At 40.4% G+C, this 21,660-nt stretch overlaps 1 protein-coding gene across 4 annotated transcripts in view; it reads right to left on the bottom strand.

Moving 5' to 3' along the window:
• Positions 1-21,660, bottom strand: part of PARD3B (par-3 family cell polarity regulator beta) — a 394,364-nt gene that overhangs the window by 84,686 nt on the left and 288,018 nt on the right. For all 4 annotated transcript variants that reach the window (XM_071561897.1, XM_071561898.1, XM_071561899.1 and 1 more), the window contains one exon: positions 13,789-13,899. In XM_071561897.1, coding sequence (XP_071417998.1) covers positions 13,789-13,899 — 111 coding nt within the window. The remainder of the gene's footprint in view (positions 1-13,788; positions 13,900-21,660) is intronic.

Genomic DNA, 21,660 nt, shown 5'->3' with positions numbered 1-21,660 from the left:
TTGCCACTGCAAAAAAAGCCTTAGACATCAGTGAGGCACGTAGTGACGTCTGCACTGATGTTTTCCATCTTTTATAAATACAGGCACTTCAAGAGAAAACCTCTTGCAGAAGGATTAATATTTTACATGTCCCACATGGGATTACATCAGAAATGTAAAAACAAAGGCACCATCTTTGCTTAGGACAAATGACACAAGAGGTGTTGTAGTCCTTGCCCTGATTATCCTGCTGCTCTCCTACTAAAATGTATAAAACATTTGGATACTGTTGCTGTCTTCCAGATTAACTCTGAAAAAGCATCAAAGATTCTTAGGCCCCTGGGAAACTGTGGAGTGCTTCACTCTCAATTAGCAACAAAAAAAGCCCGAACAGAGAATTCAGAGCAGTAATATATTGCATGAGGTATAAGTTTTATGGCACACATGGTACATACACACATGGTACCCAGGCAGAAAAATGGGAGGATACTGCATTTCAAGGAATAGTTTCATCACAAAACAGCACAGAAGGCATGGCACACAGTCTTGAGACGAGTCACAGCAGCTCCTCGGAACATCATAAGCCCTAATGTTCTCTGGACCTGCACATCACCAGTCCCCTAGGTATTGAATACCCCTTTGAAAGCAAGAGTAGTGCAGCACAGCAGCATCACACAAATCTTGCTTTCATGTCTGACAGTAAGAGCAATTTGTCCTGCTATCAATACTGGTATATTCTGCCCAACAAAAGCTAGAATTAGGTCACCACAATTTTCTTTTGTTCCTGTGAATAAGCCTAGCTTCTTCATCTTCTCCTTCTGAATGCAATCTTCAATTGCTGCCAGTATTACAAGTCAAGTCTTCTCAAGAACAATTATTTACATTCTATATTATACAGACCAGTCAATACTAGGTTACGTGAAATTCTTCATGATCAATGTTTCTTCTTTTCAATACATCAATTATAATTGCAATAGTATTTCTTGTTTTCCTTTTAGTCTTCCACACAAATCTATAAAAATTACTTGGTGATCTCTTTTTCATTTCAATCCAAATGTTCAGATCCAGGGAAACAAACTGTCAGATGGCTGCGTTTTCTTTCTTTCTGTTTACCTGTCTTTCCATGTCTTCTTGAATATTTTCCACCTTTGAAATTTCTTCATGTTTTTGTGAAGTTTTAAATTTCCTCACTGTATTTCAGTATCATGTTTTCACACAGTTTAAAATCAATCTTTTCCATAGCACATCCCAGTAGGTGCCCAGCAATTCTTCACGGAGAAAAAAAAAAAGTGTTGTTCCTTCCATCACTCCTATAATGCTATGCCAGCTCTACTAAGCAGACTGCTTCTGCCATATCCCACTCTAGTAATTCACCATTTCCACACCTCCCTCTGCAACTCTCCTTATCTGAAACAGCAGAATCTTTACTCCTCATCACACACACACAAAAAATTCTTCCAAATTAGCAAAGCTATAATTGCAAACAGCTCATTGAACAATTACTACAAGAGAGCCCCAGACTTGCAGCACAGGATAGGTCTGGTTAAACAACTGGTGCCAATTTGTGACTAAAGATAAAATGTCACTCAGCACTGTGATGCTGGCAGTGAAACCAGAGACGAGGAGGGGCACAGATCAGCATCTGAACAATTCAGTGCGGCACTAAAGTTTCTACAAACTTCCTGATGAGGAAAAGAAAAAACAAACAGAAAAAAGGGAAGTTAGATATATTTCCTTTTGAGTGTCCCGTATCAATCCTGCTTGTTCCCTTCCGCCACCTGAACACTGTGCTCTCCAATTAACTCTCTGCAACTGCACCAACTTCCCTTAGCAGTGTTTCTGTAAAGACAGAGCCCTGGCACAGAAGCAGCCAGAGGGCAGGCTCAGTATCATCCAAACACCTATCCTATTCTAACATTTCTCTACAACAAATAATTTCAGAAAAATATATCATGTGATAAAATACATAACCTCAGTACAACTACAGGCAACATTTTCAAAACATGTTGCATTTGTAGAAGTCAAATGAAGACAGGATCTATATACCTACTGTACCTCAAAGTGGGACACGATGTTTTGAAAACCCTTCTCTACACCTGTTCAGTAGCACATCCCCAGAGCTATAAATCAAGGAATGCTCTCATTTATCCTTCAAACAATCCTTCCATCTGACATAGCTACACAAATCACACATGGTGACTTCTCATGTACTAACACATGAAAAGATGCATAAACCTGGAGTGCAGCAGCCATGGAATGGTTAACAGTCCAAACAGCTCCTTCCAGCTGCAGCTCAGACACACGATTGAGTTACTGTGGCTTAACAAGTTATTGTGTTTCTGCTGAGCTACTGTCAATGACCACATATGTATTCACCGCCTGTGACAAACACAATGTAAAACGCTTTAGCCTGACATCAGTGACAGAGACACTGACAGGCAAAAGCTGGATTAAAAGACTGCAGCATACGTGGAGTGAAGCAGCTGCAGGAGGAGATGTGGATTACCTCAAGAAAACTCCACAAGAGCTGAGCAGAAGTGACTTTTGGAGAAGGCCCAGAAATGCTTTTGCAAATGGCATGGGAGGGCTAGGAAAAGCTGTAAGAGATACTTCTCATAGCCCAGCAGCTGGAAGCTGGGTGGGTTGCAAGTGGGTAACAAGAAAATGCTGAAGCTTCTAAGACTCCGTAAAAATTGCAACGCAAGACTTTAATGTTACCAGCTCAAAGAAGGCCAGGGGCATTAAAAGCTGTGGAACCCAAAGATGGTCTTCAATGATAAACAAACAGCAAGAGAACACTGGCCCAGCCTGCAGTTCTAGAGGCCCAACCAGACCCAGCTCAAAAAAAGCTTTGCACAGTGAGACAGTCTCAGGCTCACAAGGTGTCACCTTGGATCAGGACAAACCATGAAGACACATGTCCTCCTGGCTATGCCACCCCCAAGCCGGGAACAGGGTGCCTGCTGCCTGACAGGAGATGTGGCACTGACAGCCAAGAGATCTGACCACAGTGCAAAATCTGCACGTGGTGAGCTCAGCTCTGAGAGACCATGGGCTCTCTTACTTAGAGAGCTGCATGGCTGCATTTAGACCAATGTAACACAGGGACAACCAACAAAACAGGCCCACAACAAAAAGTACCATCTTTCCTGAGGTGTTTTAAGTCTTCCTTTGCACTTCCCACGAACTCTGGATTATCCTGTTTCTTCTGACTTTCCAAGGAGAGTAAAAGTGATGCAACTTCTTTTTTTTAATTTACCATGCACTGACCATGTGCTTAATTCAAAGCAGAGCTTGAATGGCTTTGAGCCCCAAGGTGTCTATCTAAGTAGTCAATCACAGGACCAAAAATGCAGTTGCTAACCAAAACATTGTATTTCACAAAGGGCCCTTGTTTATACTTCAGATGAATACAGCAACATTTCTTTTATGGTGGATTAAAAGGAACACACCTTGTCCATGCACAGACAAGTACACGAACAAGCAAGATGCTAAGTCAGAGAAAGATGTTCCTGGGGCAGAAGTACAAATAACAAGCAAAGACAAAATGTAACAGAAATAGGGCTATAGGTCTTTTAGGAAAAATTCTGTTCTGTTTGCAGTAAGAGTAGCAGAATAAAAGCAGGTGAGTGTGCATACACTCAATTTGAGGCATACATAAACTTGAGAGAGGGCCTGGTCCTTTTAAGTCTTTTGAGATGACTGAGATGCTAAACTTACTTCCACTGAGTTGGTTGTTCCTTGAGAACTGCAGAATAAAAGCTGCTTCATTGCTTTTTTCCCCACTCATGTGACTCTTGTGACATCCAAATACCACAATGATTACTCAATTTACATCTGATGTACTATCTGCTTTTGTGTCTCATTTACCTCATTCATACATATATTGAGTTATGGGTTGTCTAGAGGATAGCAGCCTATTTCTGTAGGAGGTCACTTAGATTTCCACTGGGTTTAATGTTTTAACTCCTTTTTAGCTGCTAGCAAAATATATTTTGGTAACTAAAATCTTGTTTTTTCATTCATTTACATAATAGTGGACTGAATACATCTTGCCTTCAGATATTCATAAGCCATAATCACTGATGGGAATGGGTATATTTCAGTTGAATATCTGAGAAGATAATTTCAGTACAGTGCTTTTATTTTTTTTTATTTCATAATCATTTTTCAGACAGACATGGCCTACAATGACATTAACAATCCTATTCAAACCTACATCTTTTATCAGGAAAAGACTAATTTTCAGTTTTTCAAGCACCATCACCTAAAAAGAATCTTGAGGCAGGCAAGTCTCATAGCTAAAAAAATAAAAAAAATCCACCTCTTGCCAGTAAATTGAGGACATCTGATACGGACTCATCAAGAACCAAACAATATCTAATTCAGTATTATCTTTCAGGGTATTCTGCTGGAGGCATAGTTGTCAGAAACATCTTTCCCATAAGCTATGTGTTTCTTCATTCCAGCTGGATTTGAACATCTCCCCCATAATTAGTATCTGTAATTGTAAACATGAACAGAAGTAAAAAAAAGGCAAAACACAAATTCAAGGGAGTAAGAGACTCTAACTTGGGATAACAAGACCGATGTTGTAAGAGCATTAATTGTCCCAGCAATAAAAAACCACCAGGGCATAAAATATTACCTGTTCTAGATAACTATCCCATACCTGTAAAATACTGAACTGACCAGAGAAACTGCCTTTGGAAGGTTGTAGGTAAAGAAAGAGAGGACTGAAAAACCTAAGAAGGAGATAGAACTAAGATGACCTTAAAATTCAAGATTATGACAAACTGAAAATGAAACGTAGCCCTTTCATCCCACAGAGGGAGGAGTGTGAGCTTTAGATAGACCAGGCTGAGGTCTTAATGTTCTTCCATTTATTTCAGAGGTTACAGATGATTATCAACTTACACAGGATCCTGCCCTCTAAAGAAAATTCTGGCTCTAATGAGGTCAGTGTGTTTTCTCCCACCCTGTGAACTTCGGCAGGAACAGGGTTTTACCTTGGCTGTTAAATCAGAAAGTTTTTCTGCCTCTCTTTTGTCCACATTAGTTGTACACGGGGTGAAATGTAGCAGATACAGAAAGCCAACTATCAGAAAAGCCAAGTATATTATAGTCTGTATTTTACTGCATTATGTAATTTTCTTTACTCACAATTGCCCTGGAGATAATATTTTGAAGTGAGAATATCAGTAAAATTTAGGTTGTAAGGAACCTTCTGAAGGTCATTTTGCTCAATCTCCTGCTGAAAAAGCAAGACTGACTGCACAGATCATGTTGCTCAGTCTCCTGTCAACAGGATGTTCCTGGTTCTGTGACAGTGTGGATTAGAGAGTGGAAGCATTCCAGGTTTGTCAAAATTACTCTGACATCTTTCACCTGAGATGTTCTGATGTCTTTAAGAGCTACTCCTGCAAAATCTCCTCAAGTCTGCAGGGAATTGCATCCCACAGGTGAACTGCAGGCCCAGTTCTCTGCGCTGATTTCAGGGAATTCTCAGGCTGCTGCCAGTTGTACTCATCTGTGACAAAGATAAGTAAGGTCCTGTGCTTGTCATGGCTGAGCCCCTTTTGTGAACATTAGCTCAATTCTGGAACAAATGATCATTAAAAGTCAATCAAAATAAGATTGCTCTTGGAAAGTATGACTCAACTTTGCTTATGTTTTAGTCATTGGGAACTTAATGCCAGGAATGCACACAATACCAATTGCAGGCCATATTCACCTCTCCAAAGGAGACATCAAACAATTCATTTCACAAAAGTTCATCAGATACACAGCAAACAGGTACAAAAGTAACTACAGTATGCCTGCAATAAAACTGTGGACACAGACATATCCATCTATGAACTTAGTCACTGCCAGTGACTAGCTCAGCTCCAGCAATTCCTGTAGTAGGTTTCAGTCAAAACCACTGAGGATGGCTAACACTGTCTTGAGAAAAATAGCAGAGACACTATAACGACCATGGGAAGGCACAACATTGAATTGACACCTCGTGAAAACCCCACATTCACAACCATGTGCAATAACAGAGCTCAGGACAGACCCAGGAAGAGCCCAGGACAGACCCAGTAAGTGGGTATTCTTGGAATATCTCCTGCATAGATATTTGTAGCTCCACCTCCTAGTGAGACTTCATGAGTTTGCACAACCATCCCTGCAACTGCACAAACATTATGCCTTCATTTGAATGAAATCCTAGTAGTCAAAGCAGCAAGTCTAGCTTCATATGATATAATATTCCATGCACATTTCTTTATTCTAAACTTACGACATTGAACCTGGCACCTATTGAACAGAATCTCTCCGTACAAGAACAGCAACAGTCTCCATCTGTTAGTCTGGGATTCACAGGTTGTTTCTAATTAACAGTCCTTGATTAGAAAGCAAAACTCAGCTTTGACTGAGCAGTCAAAGCTTTAAGACTTTCAGGTATTTTGGTTTAAGATCACTATGGAGATTTACACATGCAAACAGATTTCCTGCCTGTCTATCCCCATGAGCCACATTCTCATTTTTATCTTGTAGCAGCTAAAGGAGTCTGAGAACAGGAATTCTGTGCTGTGGCACTACTTCAAAGTGCATGCCAAAGATTTATGATAGACTGTCATAAATCTCAAATGGAAGGGCAAGAAATGAAATGCAGCTTCCAAGTAATTCTTACGCCCTCATTGATTTTGGAGTGGGCAAGAGCTGACCTACATTCAGTACTGCATGAAAGAAATCCCCAGGCCAGAACTGCCTGTCTCCTAGAAAGCACTCTATTACTCTGGCTGGCTGGCACCCTGGCCAGTTTCCCTTTATTACTCTGGCCAGTACAAGTTTCTAACAGCAGCATTTCTGGTTCCCAGAACCAAAAAACCATCAAGTAGTAAAACTCTGATATATAAAGAAAAGCACCACACATTGGACCATTTAAGCAAGAAAGAGCCAGGCCATTGGCCCTGAGCTGCTCTGACCCTTGAGGTGGGCAGGTGGCACAGCTGTGAAAACAGGTCCCAGAGTAAACCAGGGCCTCAATAAAGGACAAACCAAGGACGCTTAAATGGCGTGAATGAGAATTTGTGTGCTTATGTTTTGAGGGCACAGCTATGACACCGAGAAGGTGCTATTTCCATCAGTCCACACCACCTGGAATAGTACTGTGATAAATAAAGAAAAAGGCCAATTCTGTGTGCCATTCTGCTATCAGTTCCTAATGTTTTTAATCTGGGACAACCTGGGATCAACTACAGACCTAATATTGTCTTAAAAATGCACTCCAGCAGTAGAAAAGCCACACAAAGCAGTTCAAAAAATTGCTATTTGGGTCTAAATGCTACAACACAACCTGTGAAAGGTAGGTGAGACCCATCTACCTCAGCTACTCACAACCAAACATAAATCTCCCAGTGTTCCATGGTAGGCTTTTATTACATGTTCTGGTATGCAGAACAGCAGCAGATCTAAAATGAGAATCATTCAGAATCAATGGGTTGGGATTAATCTGTCCTCCTGTCCAGTGCAAGCTCTGCCACAGTAATAAACAGAAATCTGATAACTTCATACTGTCAGCACAAAATGAAACTATGACCTTGACCTGTGCAACAGCATCCAGTAATTTTTTCATAACTTCAACATACCATACTACACGGCTATGATCTAATATGAATCTAAAAGTAATTAACTGGAATTTTTGAAAACTGAAGCCTTAATCAAGTATGTATTCTTATCAGGGTTGCAAGCCAGCAATAAATTGGGACATTTAAAAAACTGGGATCCAATCCAATCTGTGATCTGATCAGGGTTCAATGGTTATAATAAATTGGGAGTATTAAAACTGGGATCACATCCAGTGCTTTATTTTGTCTAAACCACAGGACCTAGCTGTGCTGTAAAGTCAGGAATACTCAATGAACAGATACACCATGTTGGATTAACCCTTAGTAAATAATGATGCACAAGCTCAGGAGTCCCAAAACCAAGTGGTTTAGCACAGAGCTTAATGGTGAGAATAGTAATTACCAACATTTATCAGAGATCAATATGAACTATAAACAGCCATAATAATGCTATTAGACTTGGCAAGTGGAATACTCAGGAACAATAGCTACATGTTACTGGCAACGCTGTGTGCATGTATGAGCATGCTCTGAGATCTACTGTGCATTTTAAAAAAAGTCATACTTAGATTTTTTCGACATTCTGAACGTCAACTTTTGATTCAAACTAATTTGGCTTTTATACCATACAGCCATGAATGCAGCTATTGCTTTAATTTTGATTTCCAGTAACATACAAATTGTTTGTAATTAAATACAATGAAACAAATGCTGACAGAGCAGGAATGAAGTTTTGCTCCCAACTATTCTCACCCATATAAGTGGACTCTAAATGTTTTTATTTCTGTAAAATGCATCCCCTTCGTGCAGGGATCTTGCAGTCGCAAAATTAAACCTCTGTTTGCCAAATATCAAAACCACATGTATTGATTTTTTAACTATGGGAACAGGCAACAAGCATCAGGGCTGATAAGACAAAAGAGAAATGCTCTTCAATTGCTGGAAGGTTTCGGAAAACTAAAGGAAATTCAGTCTTCAATATAAAAACTGAAAGCATTTAATTTTATCCAAATTTGAGATACACTGTAACTTTAGCTTTCAGTTCAGACATTCAGAAAGCAAGGGCCAGAAGTTCCTCCAGGCAAACCTTAATACTATTAAAAAATTTCCTCTGTTAATTGCAGTGAGGACTGCAAGACCAAGACTGTTAACAAAACAACAAACTACTCCCACAAAAAAAGTGCAGAGGATTACTTTTTACATAGGCTGCCTCCTTATTAACCAACTCTCCTGCTACTTTTAAAAATCAACCCACTTTCAACAAGGCCCTTCATTTTGCAAATTTTATTCTAATGTCAAGTAAGTGTTCAGTTCTACTGGAAGAGAGTTAGGGTCTTAGTAGGAATATTCCAATAAAATAATACTAAATAAATAGGAAAAAATAGTTTTCTTTCAATAGATAGACCCTTTATTTGCATTTGAAAGGCAAATTATTATGTAAAACTCAAGAGTCTAATATGTTTATCCAGTTTGCTTTACAAAGATTTCCAAATGTTAGTATTTTAAATATAACCTCAAATGAGTGGGAAAAAGATGGAAGAAGGGATGAAGAGAAATCTTTTTTGAGAGGAGGAAGAGACAAGACCTCTTCCAGTATTGAATAATGTAGCAAACAACTTGTTAAAATGATAAATTCTGAGTAATTTACACAGAACACACTAAAAATACGGATTTGAGTCAGCTCGATCAAAATAACTCTCAGATACAGCCTTTGCTTTTTCCTTTTAAGGGCAGATCCTCGACCTTTGGAGCACATGCTTTATTACAGCCAAACTCTTTGAAGCATGAACAAAATGATGAGTTTATTTGAAATAGGGCCTCAGTTCAAGGAAGCACATGACTTATGCCAGGAAAGACAAAACACCACCTCAGAGAACTGTGTCACCAGTTAAGTCAATACTCCTGAACTATCATGAACTCCTGTCTTTTTCCAGTCAAGTTTCAGCGACACTGCATTGCTGTGGCACAACGAAAACTAAGGGAGGTAGGGGGAGAAGAAGAAAATAATTTAGAGAAGGTGCTGAATCCATATTCAATTGGACACAGATAAGGCTATTACTAAAGAAGGAATGCCTAACATCCTAAGTTCCTGTTCACCACTTGAAGCCTGCAGAAGTAGCAGTCATATAATAAAGTATCGGCTTTGAAAAGAAAGGAGGCCTGGGGCTGAGGTCTGGAACGAATTCTTAGCCTGACAGGGACTTTTCAGGAACCTGGACAAGCAGCTGCTCTGCCTGCATGTCAGATTCCCACCCACTGGGCATGTTTTTTTCCTGCCAGCTTTTCTCTTTTCCACCTGAACTGTAAGTGCTCGGGGTCAGGCCCAAGCTTCCCGAACAGCCACGAACACAATGAGACCTTGATCTTGCTGGGGATTGCTGGGGAATACAAGCAGGAAAAATATAATGATGTCAGCATTTCAGTGCAGGATGTGGAGCTGCTTCAGAGAACTGCAGCTACAAGACAGCACGGAGAGTTGTACTGAAAACTGAGACCAGAACAATGTGGAATGGAAATAGAAAATACTAGGCTAGCAAAATACTGAATTTATTTTCACTTTTTGAGGTTCAAATCTGAAACTTGGCAGCTCATAAAAGGAGTTGCCACGCAAATTTATGCTGAGGACCAATGTGCAAGCAAGTCCAATCCTTGTGGGGATCATCTGCACTAGAGAGTGAGCACTGTATCCTCTGTCTGCATACGCCCACCAGCTCTAACACATTCTGGATGTGCCAGACTTGTTGCACATGCACTGTTCAATTCCTTCTTTGTGCAAGCAGGAAATCCAACCTGTTCCAAGCATGATGGACTTACACTCATGCAGCACACCTACGTGAGCTCTGATGTCTCCTGTCAGAGCCAGAGTCCCTGAGTCTGTACTGCACAGCCAGCCCATAATTGCGCAGTGAACACACTTGACATTTCTGCACGTCTGAAGCTTCTCAGAATTTCTGGAGGAAGGCTGCAGCCTTTACAGAAAGCCTATCCCTGAAATTTTGTGAAGTATTATTGTGCTTACCCAATACCAGTCAAAAAACTCTGCAAAACTATGAGAGATGACCTACTCCTGTAAACTGAAATTGTACTTCCTACCGAAAAATATTTCTCAGCTGAGATCTTGGAACAGTATTCTGTTTTTTTGGAGAGCTGCCAAGAATATATTGCATGCAAAACCAACATCCAAAACCATGCGAGTTCCACAGCTGCTAAGATGCTGAAAAGCACTTGATCATTAATCCTGTCACACCCAGCCCAAAAATCAACGACTCCAACCTCTTCCACTAGCATCCAAAATGGACAACATGCCTCTGAAAAAAAATAAAGGTCAGATGAAAAATCATCCTATCATTTAGTATGACAGATCTGGAAGTATTCAGGCAGTCAGTATTTAAGAAAACTGTTTAGGCAAAAAGCCTAACTTCTGACTTTAGGATTGTAATAATTGGATTGAGGATCTGAACAAGAATTACTTATACAGCTAATCTTGGAAAAGTAAAATTAGGTGTGTGTTTAAGTTAATTCTAGAAAGGTTAGATGTTAGAAAAGCAATTTGCATTTTGTTCAAGCTGTTAAATAGAGGATTTGATCACAGGAAGCAGGGGACAAAATTTGCTATATTTCTGCAGTTTGTTCTACTATTACACTCCTAGTAGTTTTAACATACACTCATTTCACTCTCAACAAGGACAGATTTGAAAATATGACTGTGTTCTACTAAGCTTCAGTGAAGCTTAGTTTCATAAATATGAGACTAAGTATGCAGGATTGCTGCTAGTGAAGTCATAGAAACAGATGATCTATGATGTGGATGTGCCACAGGGTTTTCTTTGCCAATATGTGCATTAAAATCTTGGACTTGAATTACATTATAGAATTACTAAATCTTGGGATAGAGCTATAAAACTTGTCTTTACTGTCTTACTGAGCATCATCACTAGGTGAACAGTCAACAACTAAGCAAAAGGACTCCTTTTCCTCTAAGAAAAATAAAGTCTCTTCTGTTTTGTGGTCAGTTCCAGAAGGGTTCAATAGCCAGCCTGTAGGTAGCCTTTTGTGGGCAAACACAGAGCAACGCTCTTACCTCATTAGGAAGCTGAAGCCAATTGCTTGTTTTTATGTTGCATTCCTTTGAGGATAACATAGGGAAAAATTCTTCACTCGTCTTCTGGTTTTGTTTGTTTGTTTTAGTTTTTTTTTTTATTTTTTTGAGGTCTTTTGTGTGTTTTTCATCTTTTAATTTGAATCCTCCAAACATTTAAGATGTACTACCTGATATAAAAGTGTGATATTTCTATTCTTGTGCCTAACAGAAGAATCAAATAAGTGAGTTAAAAATATCATCTTGGTTCATCCACTTCTCAACCCACCTGCTGTTCTCCATTTCAGTCACAAACTCTTCCAGGTCAAAACTGAAACTGTTAATAGAGAAACCAGAATGATGAAGACACTGAGCTGCCAGTTTCTAATGCAGCCGTACCAAGTTACTGTCAATTAGTGACTGTAATTAAAAAAAAGCATACAATGCTAAAGAAATATTAAGAACAATTATCTTGTGTCCAATTGGAACGTTAGACCTCTAGACAGAAGGGTTCATTCCTTGCAGTCTGCCAACACTTTAGTAAATGACACTGGCCCTTTAACAGATGGGATACATGCTTCTTAGCTTGCCAGGATCCTAATAAAAGACACTGGCTTCTTTAAAATGAAGGACACATACCTCTCAAATTGCCAGTACCCAAATTGGGAGTCAGCAGTTTAAAATAAAGGCACTCATCAATCTGGCAAAATCAAGGACACGGCACAGAAATTCTAAAACAAATGGTACAAAGTTTCTCCTGACACTACTTAACTTAGATGAACTAAATACTTAAACACTGGCTAAGCATATCCAGTAGCAGCACTGCAGCAACTAGATACCTTACTAGCTTTTAAAATAGAAAAATAGCAAAAATAAGCAGCAGACTTCAGGAGTTTGGGTTTACTTCTTTCCACCATCAAACCCATGAGCTACCACTCACACTGCCTCATACCAGGCTGACCATACACTGCACGACTCACACAAAATTAGGGGCTTTTCCTGACCAGCAGCACAAAGGTTGACCTGTGTGGAAACACACTGTCTGCCCCAAGGGAACCGTGTCAGCTTCCATTCCTTCTCCCAGGAACGGGATGCTCCAGTGAAGGAAGAGACCTCTGAATAGTTTTCCCCTTGTCCTGACAACACATATTAGTACAACTTGGAAAGTTTTATAGCAACTGCAGACACCTCATGAGAGCCAGCAAGTATGGGCTCTTCAACTTTTCTGAGAGCAGCCATCAGAGGGAAACAAAGACCTTCTTCAGCATATCACAAACTACTTCTGGATGAGTTGGGGAAAGAAAGAGGGAGCTTTCTGAACCTGGTTGTCACTCACAAACTGTTTCCAGTTTCTGAAGGGCAGACATGAATTAAATCAGAAAACTAAATTCTGTTTGTCTGAAAAGATAATGAAGTTCCTAAGGCTGGGCTTAAAAAAGCATATTGTATGAACAAGACAGACTCCCAGAGTCTCACCTAGGGGGCACACTCCTAGCTTCTTGCCTCGCCCATCTTGCCCACCCCACCGCCAGTGGACTCCTGCCTCTTCAGACTCATCTTAACCATTTGAGTCTGCTTTCTTTCAGGTGTCCCTTGGCATATTCAGCACTTGCTGCACAGATATTCCTGCAATATGTGGCTTCCCAGCAAATGCTGTGCAGAAAAGAACATACCTAAAGTACAAAACCTACCACTTGATGGCACAGCCAGCTGAAGACAAAGAGGTCTGAAGAGCTGGAAAACACGGCAGAGGCTGTCAGGAGAGAAGGAAGGAGGTTCTTGCCATAGAGAAGTGAAGGAGAAGATTCCTGAGTCAGCTGGCCTTGGAAATGGGCAGAGCGGAAACAGGTTTTGAAGGAACTGATCTTCACCAGCTTAGCAGAAGTTGGGATCTGAATGCTACAGTGAAGTCCACAGAACTGCAGGAGAACGACGTTCTGTTGCTCTGAGCAACTCTGACTAGGCCAGGAGAGTGGTCCAATGCTCTGGGTTACTTGGACCTGACTGCCAGCAGGAATGCTCTGGAACATCTCCAGCCAGGCTGGAGATCCCTTCAGGCAATCCCTTGCTCTTAAGTTTTTCACTTGATGAACAAAGATGCTGCTGCCATTTACTCACCTTTCACGTTCATCTTTCATTTTCTCCAGCTCCTCCTCTTTAACCATGCCTTGCTTTGGATCAGCCTTCTGATCTGCTTTCCCACTTTTATCTTCTTTTTTCTTTCCAAATCTGTTACAAGATATCAAGGAAGGAGTCATGAGGAAATAATTACTAGAAGAAAAACCAGTACTTACCTATCCTAAACCAAAGAAATTTTACACAATCAAAACACCGAGTTTTTATCTTAATCACTCATGAATTTCCCACATTGCAAAGTAAGTAATCAGTGTAACTGGGCCATATGCAAGAGGAAGGACTGACTACCGATTGATTTGGACTCTACTTTTGAAAGCAATTGTTTGAAACAAAGTTGAGAAGTCCCACGAAATCTGAAATGCAAGGCATTGCAGAGCTGGAATATTAATGAGGCACATTTTAAAGTGGCTGAAGGCTCTTCTTGCCACAGGACAGCTCTCTGAAAGTCATCTGCAGTGGCTGTGGTGTCAGCACCCAGACTGGATGTGTTCTGCTCTTGATGGTAACTACAGTCTCTCATTCATGACTGGCCTTAATTTTAGGATTTGTTCTTTGCTTAAATGAGGATACAATCAGAAAGAATAAAATCTATGTTCCAAGAGTACAAAACTAGACAGAGCTATTTTTTAAATTTCTGGGGTTTTCCTTCTGCCTAATAATATACTGTCATGTAATATTTATGCTGTGAAAGTCCTCCAGAGACCCCAATGGGTTCAGGGCTTCCACTGTTGTTTTATACACTGTACAAATACGCGTAACAAGTCTGCTTGATGCAGCCTATAAAAGGCAACTGAACTGTAGAGCTGCACATCATTTCTGATGAAGCCAGACAGAATACTGGGGTCAAATATGCTCATTAGTTACACACCAAAAAGAATATAAAGCTTCCCTCCTCTCCTCCAATTCTCAGTTCCAAGAGTAAGTAAATGATCAGCCTGTGTCTTCCCCTGCAAATTAATGTATCCTTGCATGCATGACAACAATGTAAAGAAAAGTAATTATTTTTAATCACATATACTATATTGCAAACTAATTACTCTGACTGAAAACTACAAACTCTTCTGTGAAACTTTGCAGCATTGCCTTGGTGATCTTTTTTTATTCTTCATGCCTGCCCAAACTGCCTCAAGTGGAATAGCTGAACTACTGTGCATATACTTGAGCTTGAAATCATTGACTTTAGGTTTCTCTGTTGATGAAAGCAGAAATTTTGTAAATACTAAGGCAGGATAATCAGCTAATGATCCAAATTTTTTGTGAATTTAGTTAATAATTCTGAGCTTGTGGTCAAATGAAGTTATCAGGAACTCTGCAGTAAGTCTCCCAGACAATAAGATCTTGGTTAGAAAGGGAATGATGGACGTGAGAGGCAGACATGTAGCATACCATGCTAATAAAAAGGGCAAATACTACAGGTAGTAACATGAGATGCTTTATAATGCTTCTGCCATGGACTGTGCTGGGGAGCAGGAAGAGTCCTATTAGTGCATAGTTTCCTTTTCTTTCCTATATGTAGCAATGGAGATAGATGGTGTCTTGCATTCTTTGAAGGATCCTTTGCTCAAAACATACATTCATCTTGTCTACAAACAATCTTCAGTTTGTTTTTTATGGTCCCTACTCATTTCAGTGCTTCCAGAAATACAGCACATACTTTCCATGCTTCTGCTTCTCCTGAGTGTAGAGACTGATTTCACTGCTGTTTTCTGAGTTCTAGTGGTTCCAAGAGACTGTGGAGTCACAAACCCAGGCAGGAGGGGGTGGTGGCAGTGAAGGCAGTAGGCAGGAAACACGGGACAGAGGTTGCACGTACAGAGTGAGAAGACAGAAAGTGAGAGGGGCTCAGAGATATGAAATGACCCAGGTGAAAAATAAAAGCTAGATGAAACTGTGCATGTATTGCTCTCTACTGGGAGGCCAGGACAAACAAACATCTCCTGGGAATGAGACCAGCAGACTGCTCCGGAAACACCCCTGCTCTCTGACACAGGTGGGGAAGGTCTCATGGCAGTTTTCTCAAGAGGCTGTATTAGCACTTGCATCTTGGTCATAATGCAACTCTGGTACTTTGTTTATATTCAGGCTGCCTGGTTTTCTCCCAGAGTTTCAATTATGGGTTTGTGGAGTCTCATATTCGACTGTAGCATGTATTGATTTTGAAAACATTATTCTTGGGCATTTTGTGTTGCTGCAGGGAGTTGAAGTTGGATGTGTTGCATACTCAAGAGAAATGTAAAAAAAAATCTTTAACATACATCCCTTACAGGTCCAGACATTATTTCTTGCTTACTAGGGAAATACATTTTTAATAAAATAAAGTGACAATTTTGATTGCAATAGCTGCCAGCATGACAACTCTCAGCAAAAACAGTGCTGTTTGCTAGCAGAGCTGCTCTTGCCATAAAATTGGCATGTTCCAGTGTAATTGTAAACTGAGAATAAAGACTTGGTCTTGACAAAAACAACTTTTGTTGTTGTGCTGCATCAAAAGCAGCGTGGGTAGCAGGTTGAGGGAGGTGATTTTGCCCCTCTGCTCTTGTGGGACCCCATCTTGAGTACTGCATCCAGCTCTGGGGCCCTCCAACACATGAGGCACAGGGACCTGTCAGAGCGAGTCCAGAGGAGGGACACAAAGATGACCAGAGGGGTGGAGCACTATTCCTACCAAGACAGGCTGAGAGAGCTGGGGCTGTTCAGCCTGGAAAAGAGAAGGCTCCAGGGGAGACATTATAGCACCTTCTGGCACCCAGAGGGACCTACAAGACAGCTGGAGAGGGACTTTTGTCAAGGGCAAGGAGTGATAGGATAAGGAGAAATGGTTTTAAAGTGAAAGAGGGCAGGTTTAGATTAGATGTTAGGAAGAAATTCTTCACTGTGAGGGTGGTGAAACACTGGCACAGGCTGCTCACAGAAGCTGTGGATGCCCCATCCCTGGAAGCCTTCAAGGCCAGGTTGGATGAGGGTCTGATCAAACTGGTCCAGTGGAAGGTGCCTCTGCCCACATCAGGGGGGTGAGAACTACATGATCTTTAAGGTCCCTTCCAACCCAACCCATTATATGATTCTATGGCTGGGTTTTTTGCTGTTTTCGGTTTTAGATAGGATTTGTGCAGGCTTACAAGTTTGACTTGCTACTCTCAGTATGCAGCACATTGTTCAAGGCTAGGGAAATATTCAGATGTGGGGGTTTTTTGGCCTCTTTTGCATATTGCCATGCCATAAAAATCATTTTGGTTATTATTGTTTTTCATTCCATTCTCTTATTATTATGTTTCTCAGCTTAACAAAATCTTGCACAAACGTTAGACAATAAAAGCAGCAAAAGATTTAACAGTGTTAAGAGTGATACAGCGTAGACAGCATTAAAGCACAAAGAACACAGTAGCATCTCTGCCTGAATTTATACACTCTGTCCTAAAATTTATGGTCTGCTCACTGGGGCACTCTAATTGCCATGGGCTTCCAATGACGATATTAACTTCCACCCGTTGTAATTTTGCAAGGGTTTGTGCACTACAGGCTTAATGGTTCTCTACTGCCTATAGGAACAACAGAAAAAAGGTAGTAAGGTAAAAAAAAAGTAGTTGCTGCCCAACTAGGTTTGTTCATGTTGCCATTGATATCGGTGTGAGGCTCTCCACTGATTTCAACAAGAACAGGATAAAATCTATTCTCAAAATTATACCATGGAATGAATCAAATCCATATTAAAATTCTGTGAAAACTGAATGACCTTAAGGTTTGAAATTTCCAGTTCTCCAGGCAACAAATAATTGAACTGTGGTAAAATCTGCCTTCTATATTAATACCATTGTCAGCAGAATAAAAACATTAATAAAAAATGTATGACACACGAATTTTTAAAATGCCTGTTTTGCTATACTGTGCACAGTCACATTCTCTTCAACTTAATATCTGACGGATTTATTACTTTGAAAACCTTATATAGCAAATGGAGAAATATAAGTAGAAGACCTGAAAACAAATGCATCAGCTGTATGATCTCATTCTATATCCATCTATAATCAATTTGTGTCAAATGAAGCCACTGGTAATCCTAATAACTGTAAGGAAATAAATCCTTGTCTTCCTAGGTTGAGTGACTGCCCCAGTTCTCTGATTATCCACCGTAAATGCCTGGCAAGCCCTGTTAAAGATGTTACAACCCTATTAACCTTAGGACAATTTTCAGTTGGAAAAGTGAATATTCCAACTATTCAGAGCATAGTCCTCCTGTAAATAAAAGCATAAAGGGATTTTCTTTATGTGATCAGATCTTTGAGCCCTTCATGCTTACAGGAAAAGCCGATATGCAATTGCTGAAAACATGCAAAAGTGAGGCATTATCCTATTTCTATTAATTTCAAATGACACCCTGGAAACAACTAAAATTTTTCCCCTTTGAAACACTAAGGGAATAAAGTATCTGACTACCAAATGTATGTTGTCTTCCTGCAGTACTTATTGCCATTCTATTGGCTATGGCATTAAGCATATGCACATTTCTTTCCAAGGATCCTGAGGGATAAAAATGAAAACAAGCCTACCACGGACCTGCTCTGTTGGACTTGGGATAAACGTCTTGCACACAGGACCTAAAGCTGTGGTCATGGCAACACTTCATTTCCGTGTGGAACCGAAGGCTTCCAGATCTCAAATGTGTTGATATTTGCTTCAAGGATTAAAAAAAGCAGGCAGGTCTGTAAAGTCCCAGACTTCTAAGCAGGAGAAACATCTGGTGGGTGGAACCCCAAGGCACTTGCTGACTGAATTCAGGCGTTTGGATTTCTTAGCTAATTCACTTGCCCCGGATCAGGAGGTGCTAACAGGGTAAATAATGAAAGTACAAACATCTGTGGGAAACTAATTCAAGAGAGCCTGTGACATAGTCAAGCAAGATACAAAGCCTAACACTGTCATAAAATCTATACATCTCCAGAAAAGATCTGTAAAAAACCAGAGTGATTTGTAAAGTACATATAAGAAAAGCTGACTCTTAGTCATTTCACAGCAAAATGGGGAAAAATGCTGAGATTATTAAAGCATGTCCCTTATGAAAGACTAGAAATAACCCTTAAAATTAAATTTAAATGTGAGCAAGAATGAATGAGTGAGCAAAAAAGATAAAGATACTAATAAGGTATGATTTTCAGGTCCACACAGGGACTATAAAAAGCTTATTAACTGCCACTACTACCGTGTGTTTTAAGTTATTTTATCACTCAGCTTTTATGGCAGAAGAAATACTCTGGAAGCAGTGCTGTGCTTTGATTAATCACTTTCATACATACGCTTTTACAGAGTATTAAACATTTCTGTAAAGATCCTTAGTGAGTCAGACTTGTTGGTGATTACAGACCAGGCTCATTTTACATTCACGTTAATAGCAGCATTAATGAAATACATCCTTCATGTTTTAGTGTCTCTCTAAATACCTAAAAGGTTTGTTACTAAATGATTACTTATTGGACCGGAGTATGCCATTGAGTATTACACCAGTGGGACCAGCTGAAAAAACTACAGAAAGAAAAAAACATGTTTTGGTCAAACACGTCTGACACTTTGAGAACGGAGCACTCACAGCAAAGGCTGGGCAACACTGCTCAGATCCTCACCAAGGGCTCAGAAGATGAAAGCACCTCCATGGCACGAGCTAAGCTTGTGGTAAAAGGCCAGCTCTGTGCAGGGGGCTGCAAGCCAGGAGGGGTGGGCATCACTTTTCCTTGCCCTTCGGCCAGCCCCTGCTTCCAGAGTGGATCCTCCTCCCTTTGTGGAGGATTCAGCCCCAGAAACATTGAGATGCTCCCCCAGGGTACAAGACTATTGCAGCAAGACCTCCCCATGACAAAGCCTTGCCCAGGAGCAGGTTTTGACCCAATCCCCCTGCTTTGGCAGGGTGAGAGGAAAGCCCTGAGATGATGATGAACACAGGAGAGGGTCATTCAGCCCCTCTTGCTTCCCGTTCCTGGGTGGGTAGTGCCTCCAGCTCGGGGGAAAGGGGGAGGAAGGGCTAAAATGGGAAAACCACCACCAGCAGCAGGCTGGACAGTGCTCTCTACACCACCAACACTGTTGAGTAAGCTGGAAAGAGATTTGGAGAAGGAAAGAAAAAAATCCCCTTTTAACCAGATTTGGTGAGGTTTGCTTGCAGGAAAGAGCTTCCCAGGTAGGCTCGTGCCTCCCTGTTGTTCTTCTGCTGGGGCGGATTCCCAGGGCAGCAACAACAGTAGGGCAGCAAAGGCAACAGCTTCCTGTGGCAAACAACAGGGCAGCTTAGGCAACAAAAACAGCTCCCTGAAAAGGGAAAAATGACCAAACCTCTCACTTATTACATCAGTGGAGGCATACAACAAATTGTTCAAGTGTGCTGTTCTACAATTATTATTTGTATTCAGTCAATGTGAGTATCCTCATATTTAGCTATCTTCAAATTATTTTGGGAGATAATCCATATTATTCTAATGCTGTGATCAGAGTAAAACTGATTGTGATCGGCAGAGAAAGAAAAGGTCATGCAGAAATTGCAAACAAAGAATCCGCCTTATTATGCTCCTGTTATGTCAAAATTAAGCAAACATGTGCCATTGTTTTATTTTTTAACTTATTTTTATTTACTGTATCAGACTGCTGGAGCTAGAATTAAATAACTGAGCTTCCAGAACCAGTCTAATGGGAGTAAAACTTATCTTTCTAAAACTCTGATTAAACAAAACCTCCCCCCACCCTTTTATTTCTTTGATGCCCAAATTAGCATCTTTTCTGCAGCATGCTGAATTAATTAGTACAGTGACAAAGAATTAGTCCAGATAAGATCAAAGCTGAAACCATATTTATCTGGAATTTGAAATTAAGAGCAGAGAGTATTAACCCTCAGCACTTCAAGGAGCTTTCCACATGGCATACTTTGTAAGCCTTCCATGAGTTCATTCAAAACAAATCAACAGTACAATTTTTTCCCTACTGAAGTTTTGCTAAAAGGAAAATAAATTTGCCATGAAGTCTGCTACAATGCAGAACTGCCTTTAATGCAGACCCTGTACATGCTGCTCATTATGTAACTTGTAGGCATCAGTAGAACACAGCAAACAAAGCTGAGGAAAGACAGTTAATCACAGTTGTATTAATGCATGGATCATCACATTGTTAACAGATTTAATGGCTAATGAAAGAATTCCCAGCACTGAATCTGAGAAGCTGCTTGCTGTAACACCTCACAGGTAAATAATCTATAGTCTTCAGTGGAGAGGGTCACACACAGAAACAAAATGTCAAATAGAAGCCCTAAATCACATAGAGAAGTTTACTCTGAGAGTATCAACCATGTGGACAGAAATAAAGGAAAATCTTCATTGCTGGTAGCATTACCTTGGATATTATCTGCGTTCCAGTATCAGATAAAAGACTGGAGGCTGTTTGCCATGTGAAATACAAGAGGTCAATCTTCAGCTTAGAAACTGCATAGCAGAGGCAGTCTAAGTAATCACCCCAGAATCTTCTCACCCTTCTTCCCAAAGCCTTTGAGCCCCATAGTTTTCTTTTTTAAATGCAGAACTTGCCCTTAATTTAGATAGTTACTAAAACTCATTCTGGAATTAGGTACTAAGAAATCCTTACCAGTGGGGCAGTCCTGTTCACCTGTACCATTATCAAATCTTACTTCTGCAGTATATAAAATTACCAAAGACAAAACCCAAGGAATGTGATGGGACCCTAAGACTTGGGGCACCTGAGTTAGAAGTGGTTGCTGCAAAACCACATAGTCCATCTACTGCACCAATGGAATGGAATAACTCTCATCCACTACTATGTAAACATAGACAACATAAGGCAGCTGCAAAGAGTCATCCCTTATAC

Source organism: Pithys albifrons, chromosome 8 (genome assembly GCF_047495875.1).
Source record: "Pithys albifrons albifrons isolate INPA30051 chromosome 8, PitAlb_v1, whole genome shotgun sequence".
In the NCBI taxonomy this organism is placed as follows: Eukaryota; Metazoa; Chordata; class Aves; order Passeriformes; family Thamnophilidae; genus Pithys; species Pithys albifrons.
The sequence above is the reverse complement of the archived record's forward strand: the minus strand, read 5'-3'. Positions and strand labels throughout refer to the sequence as shown.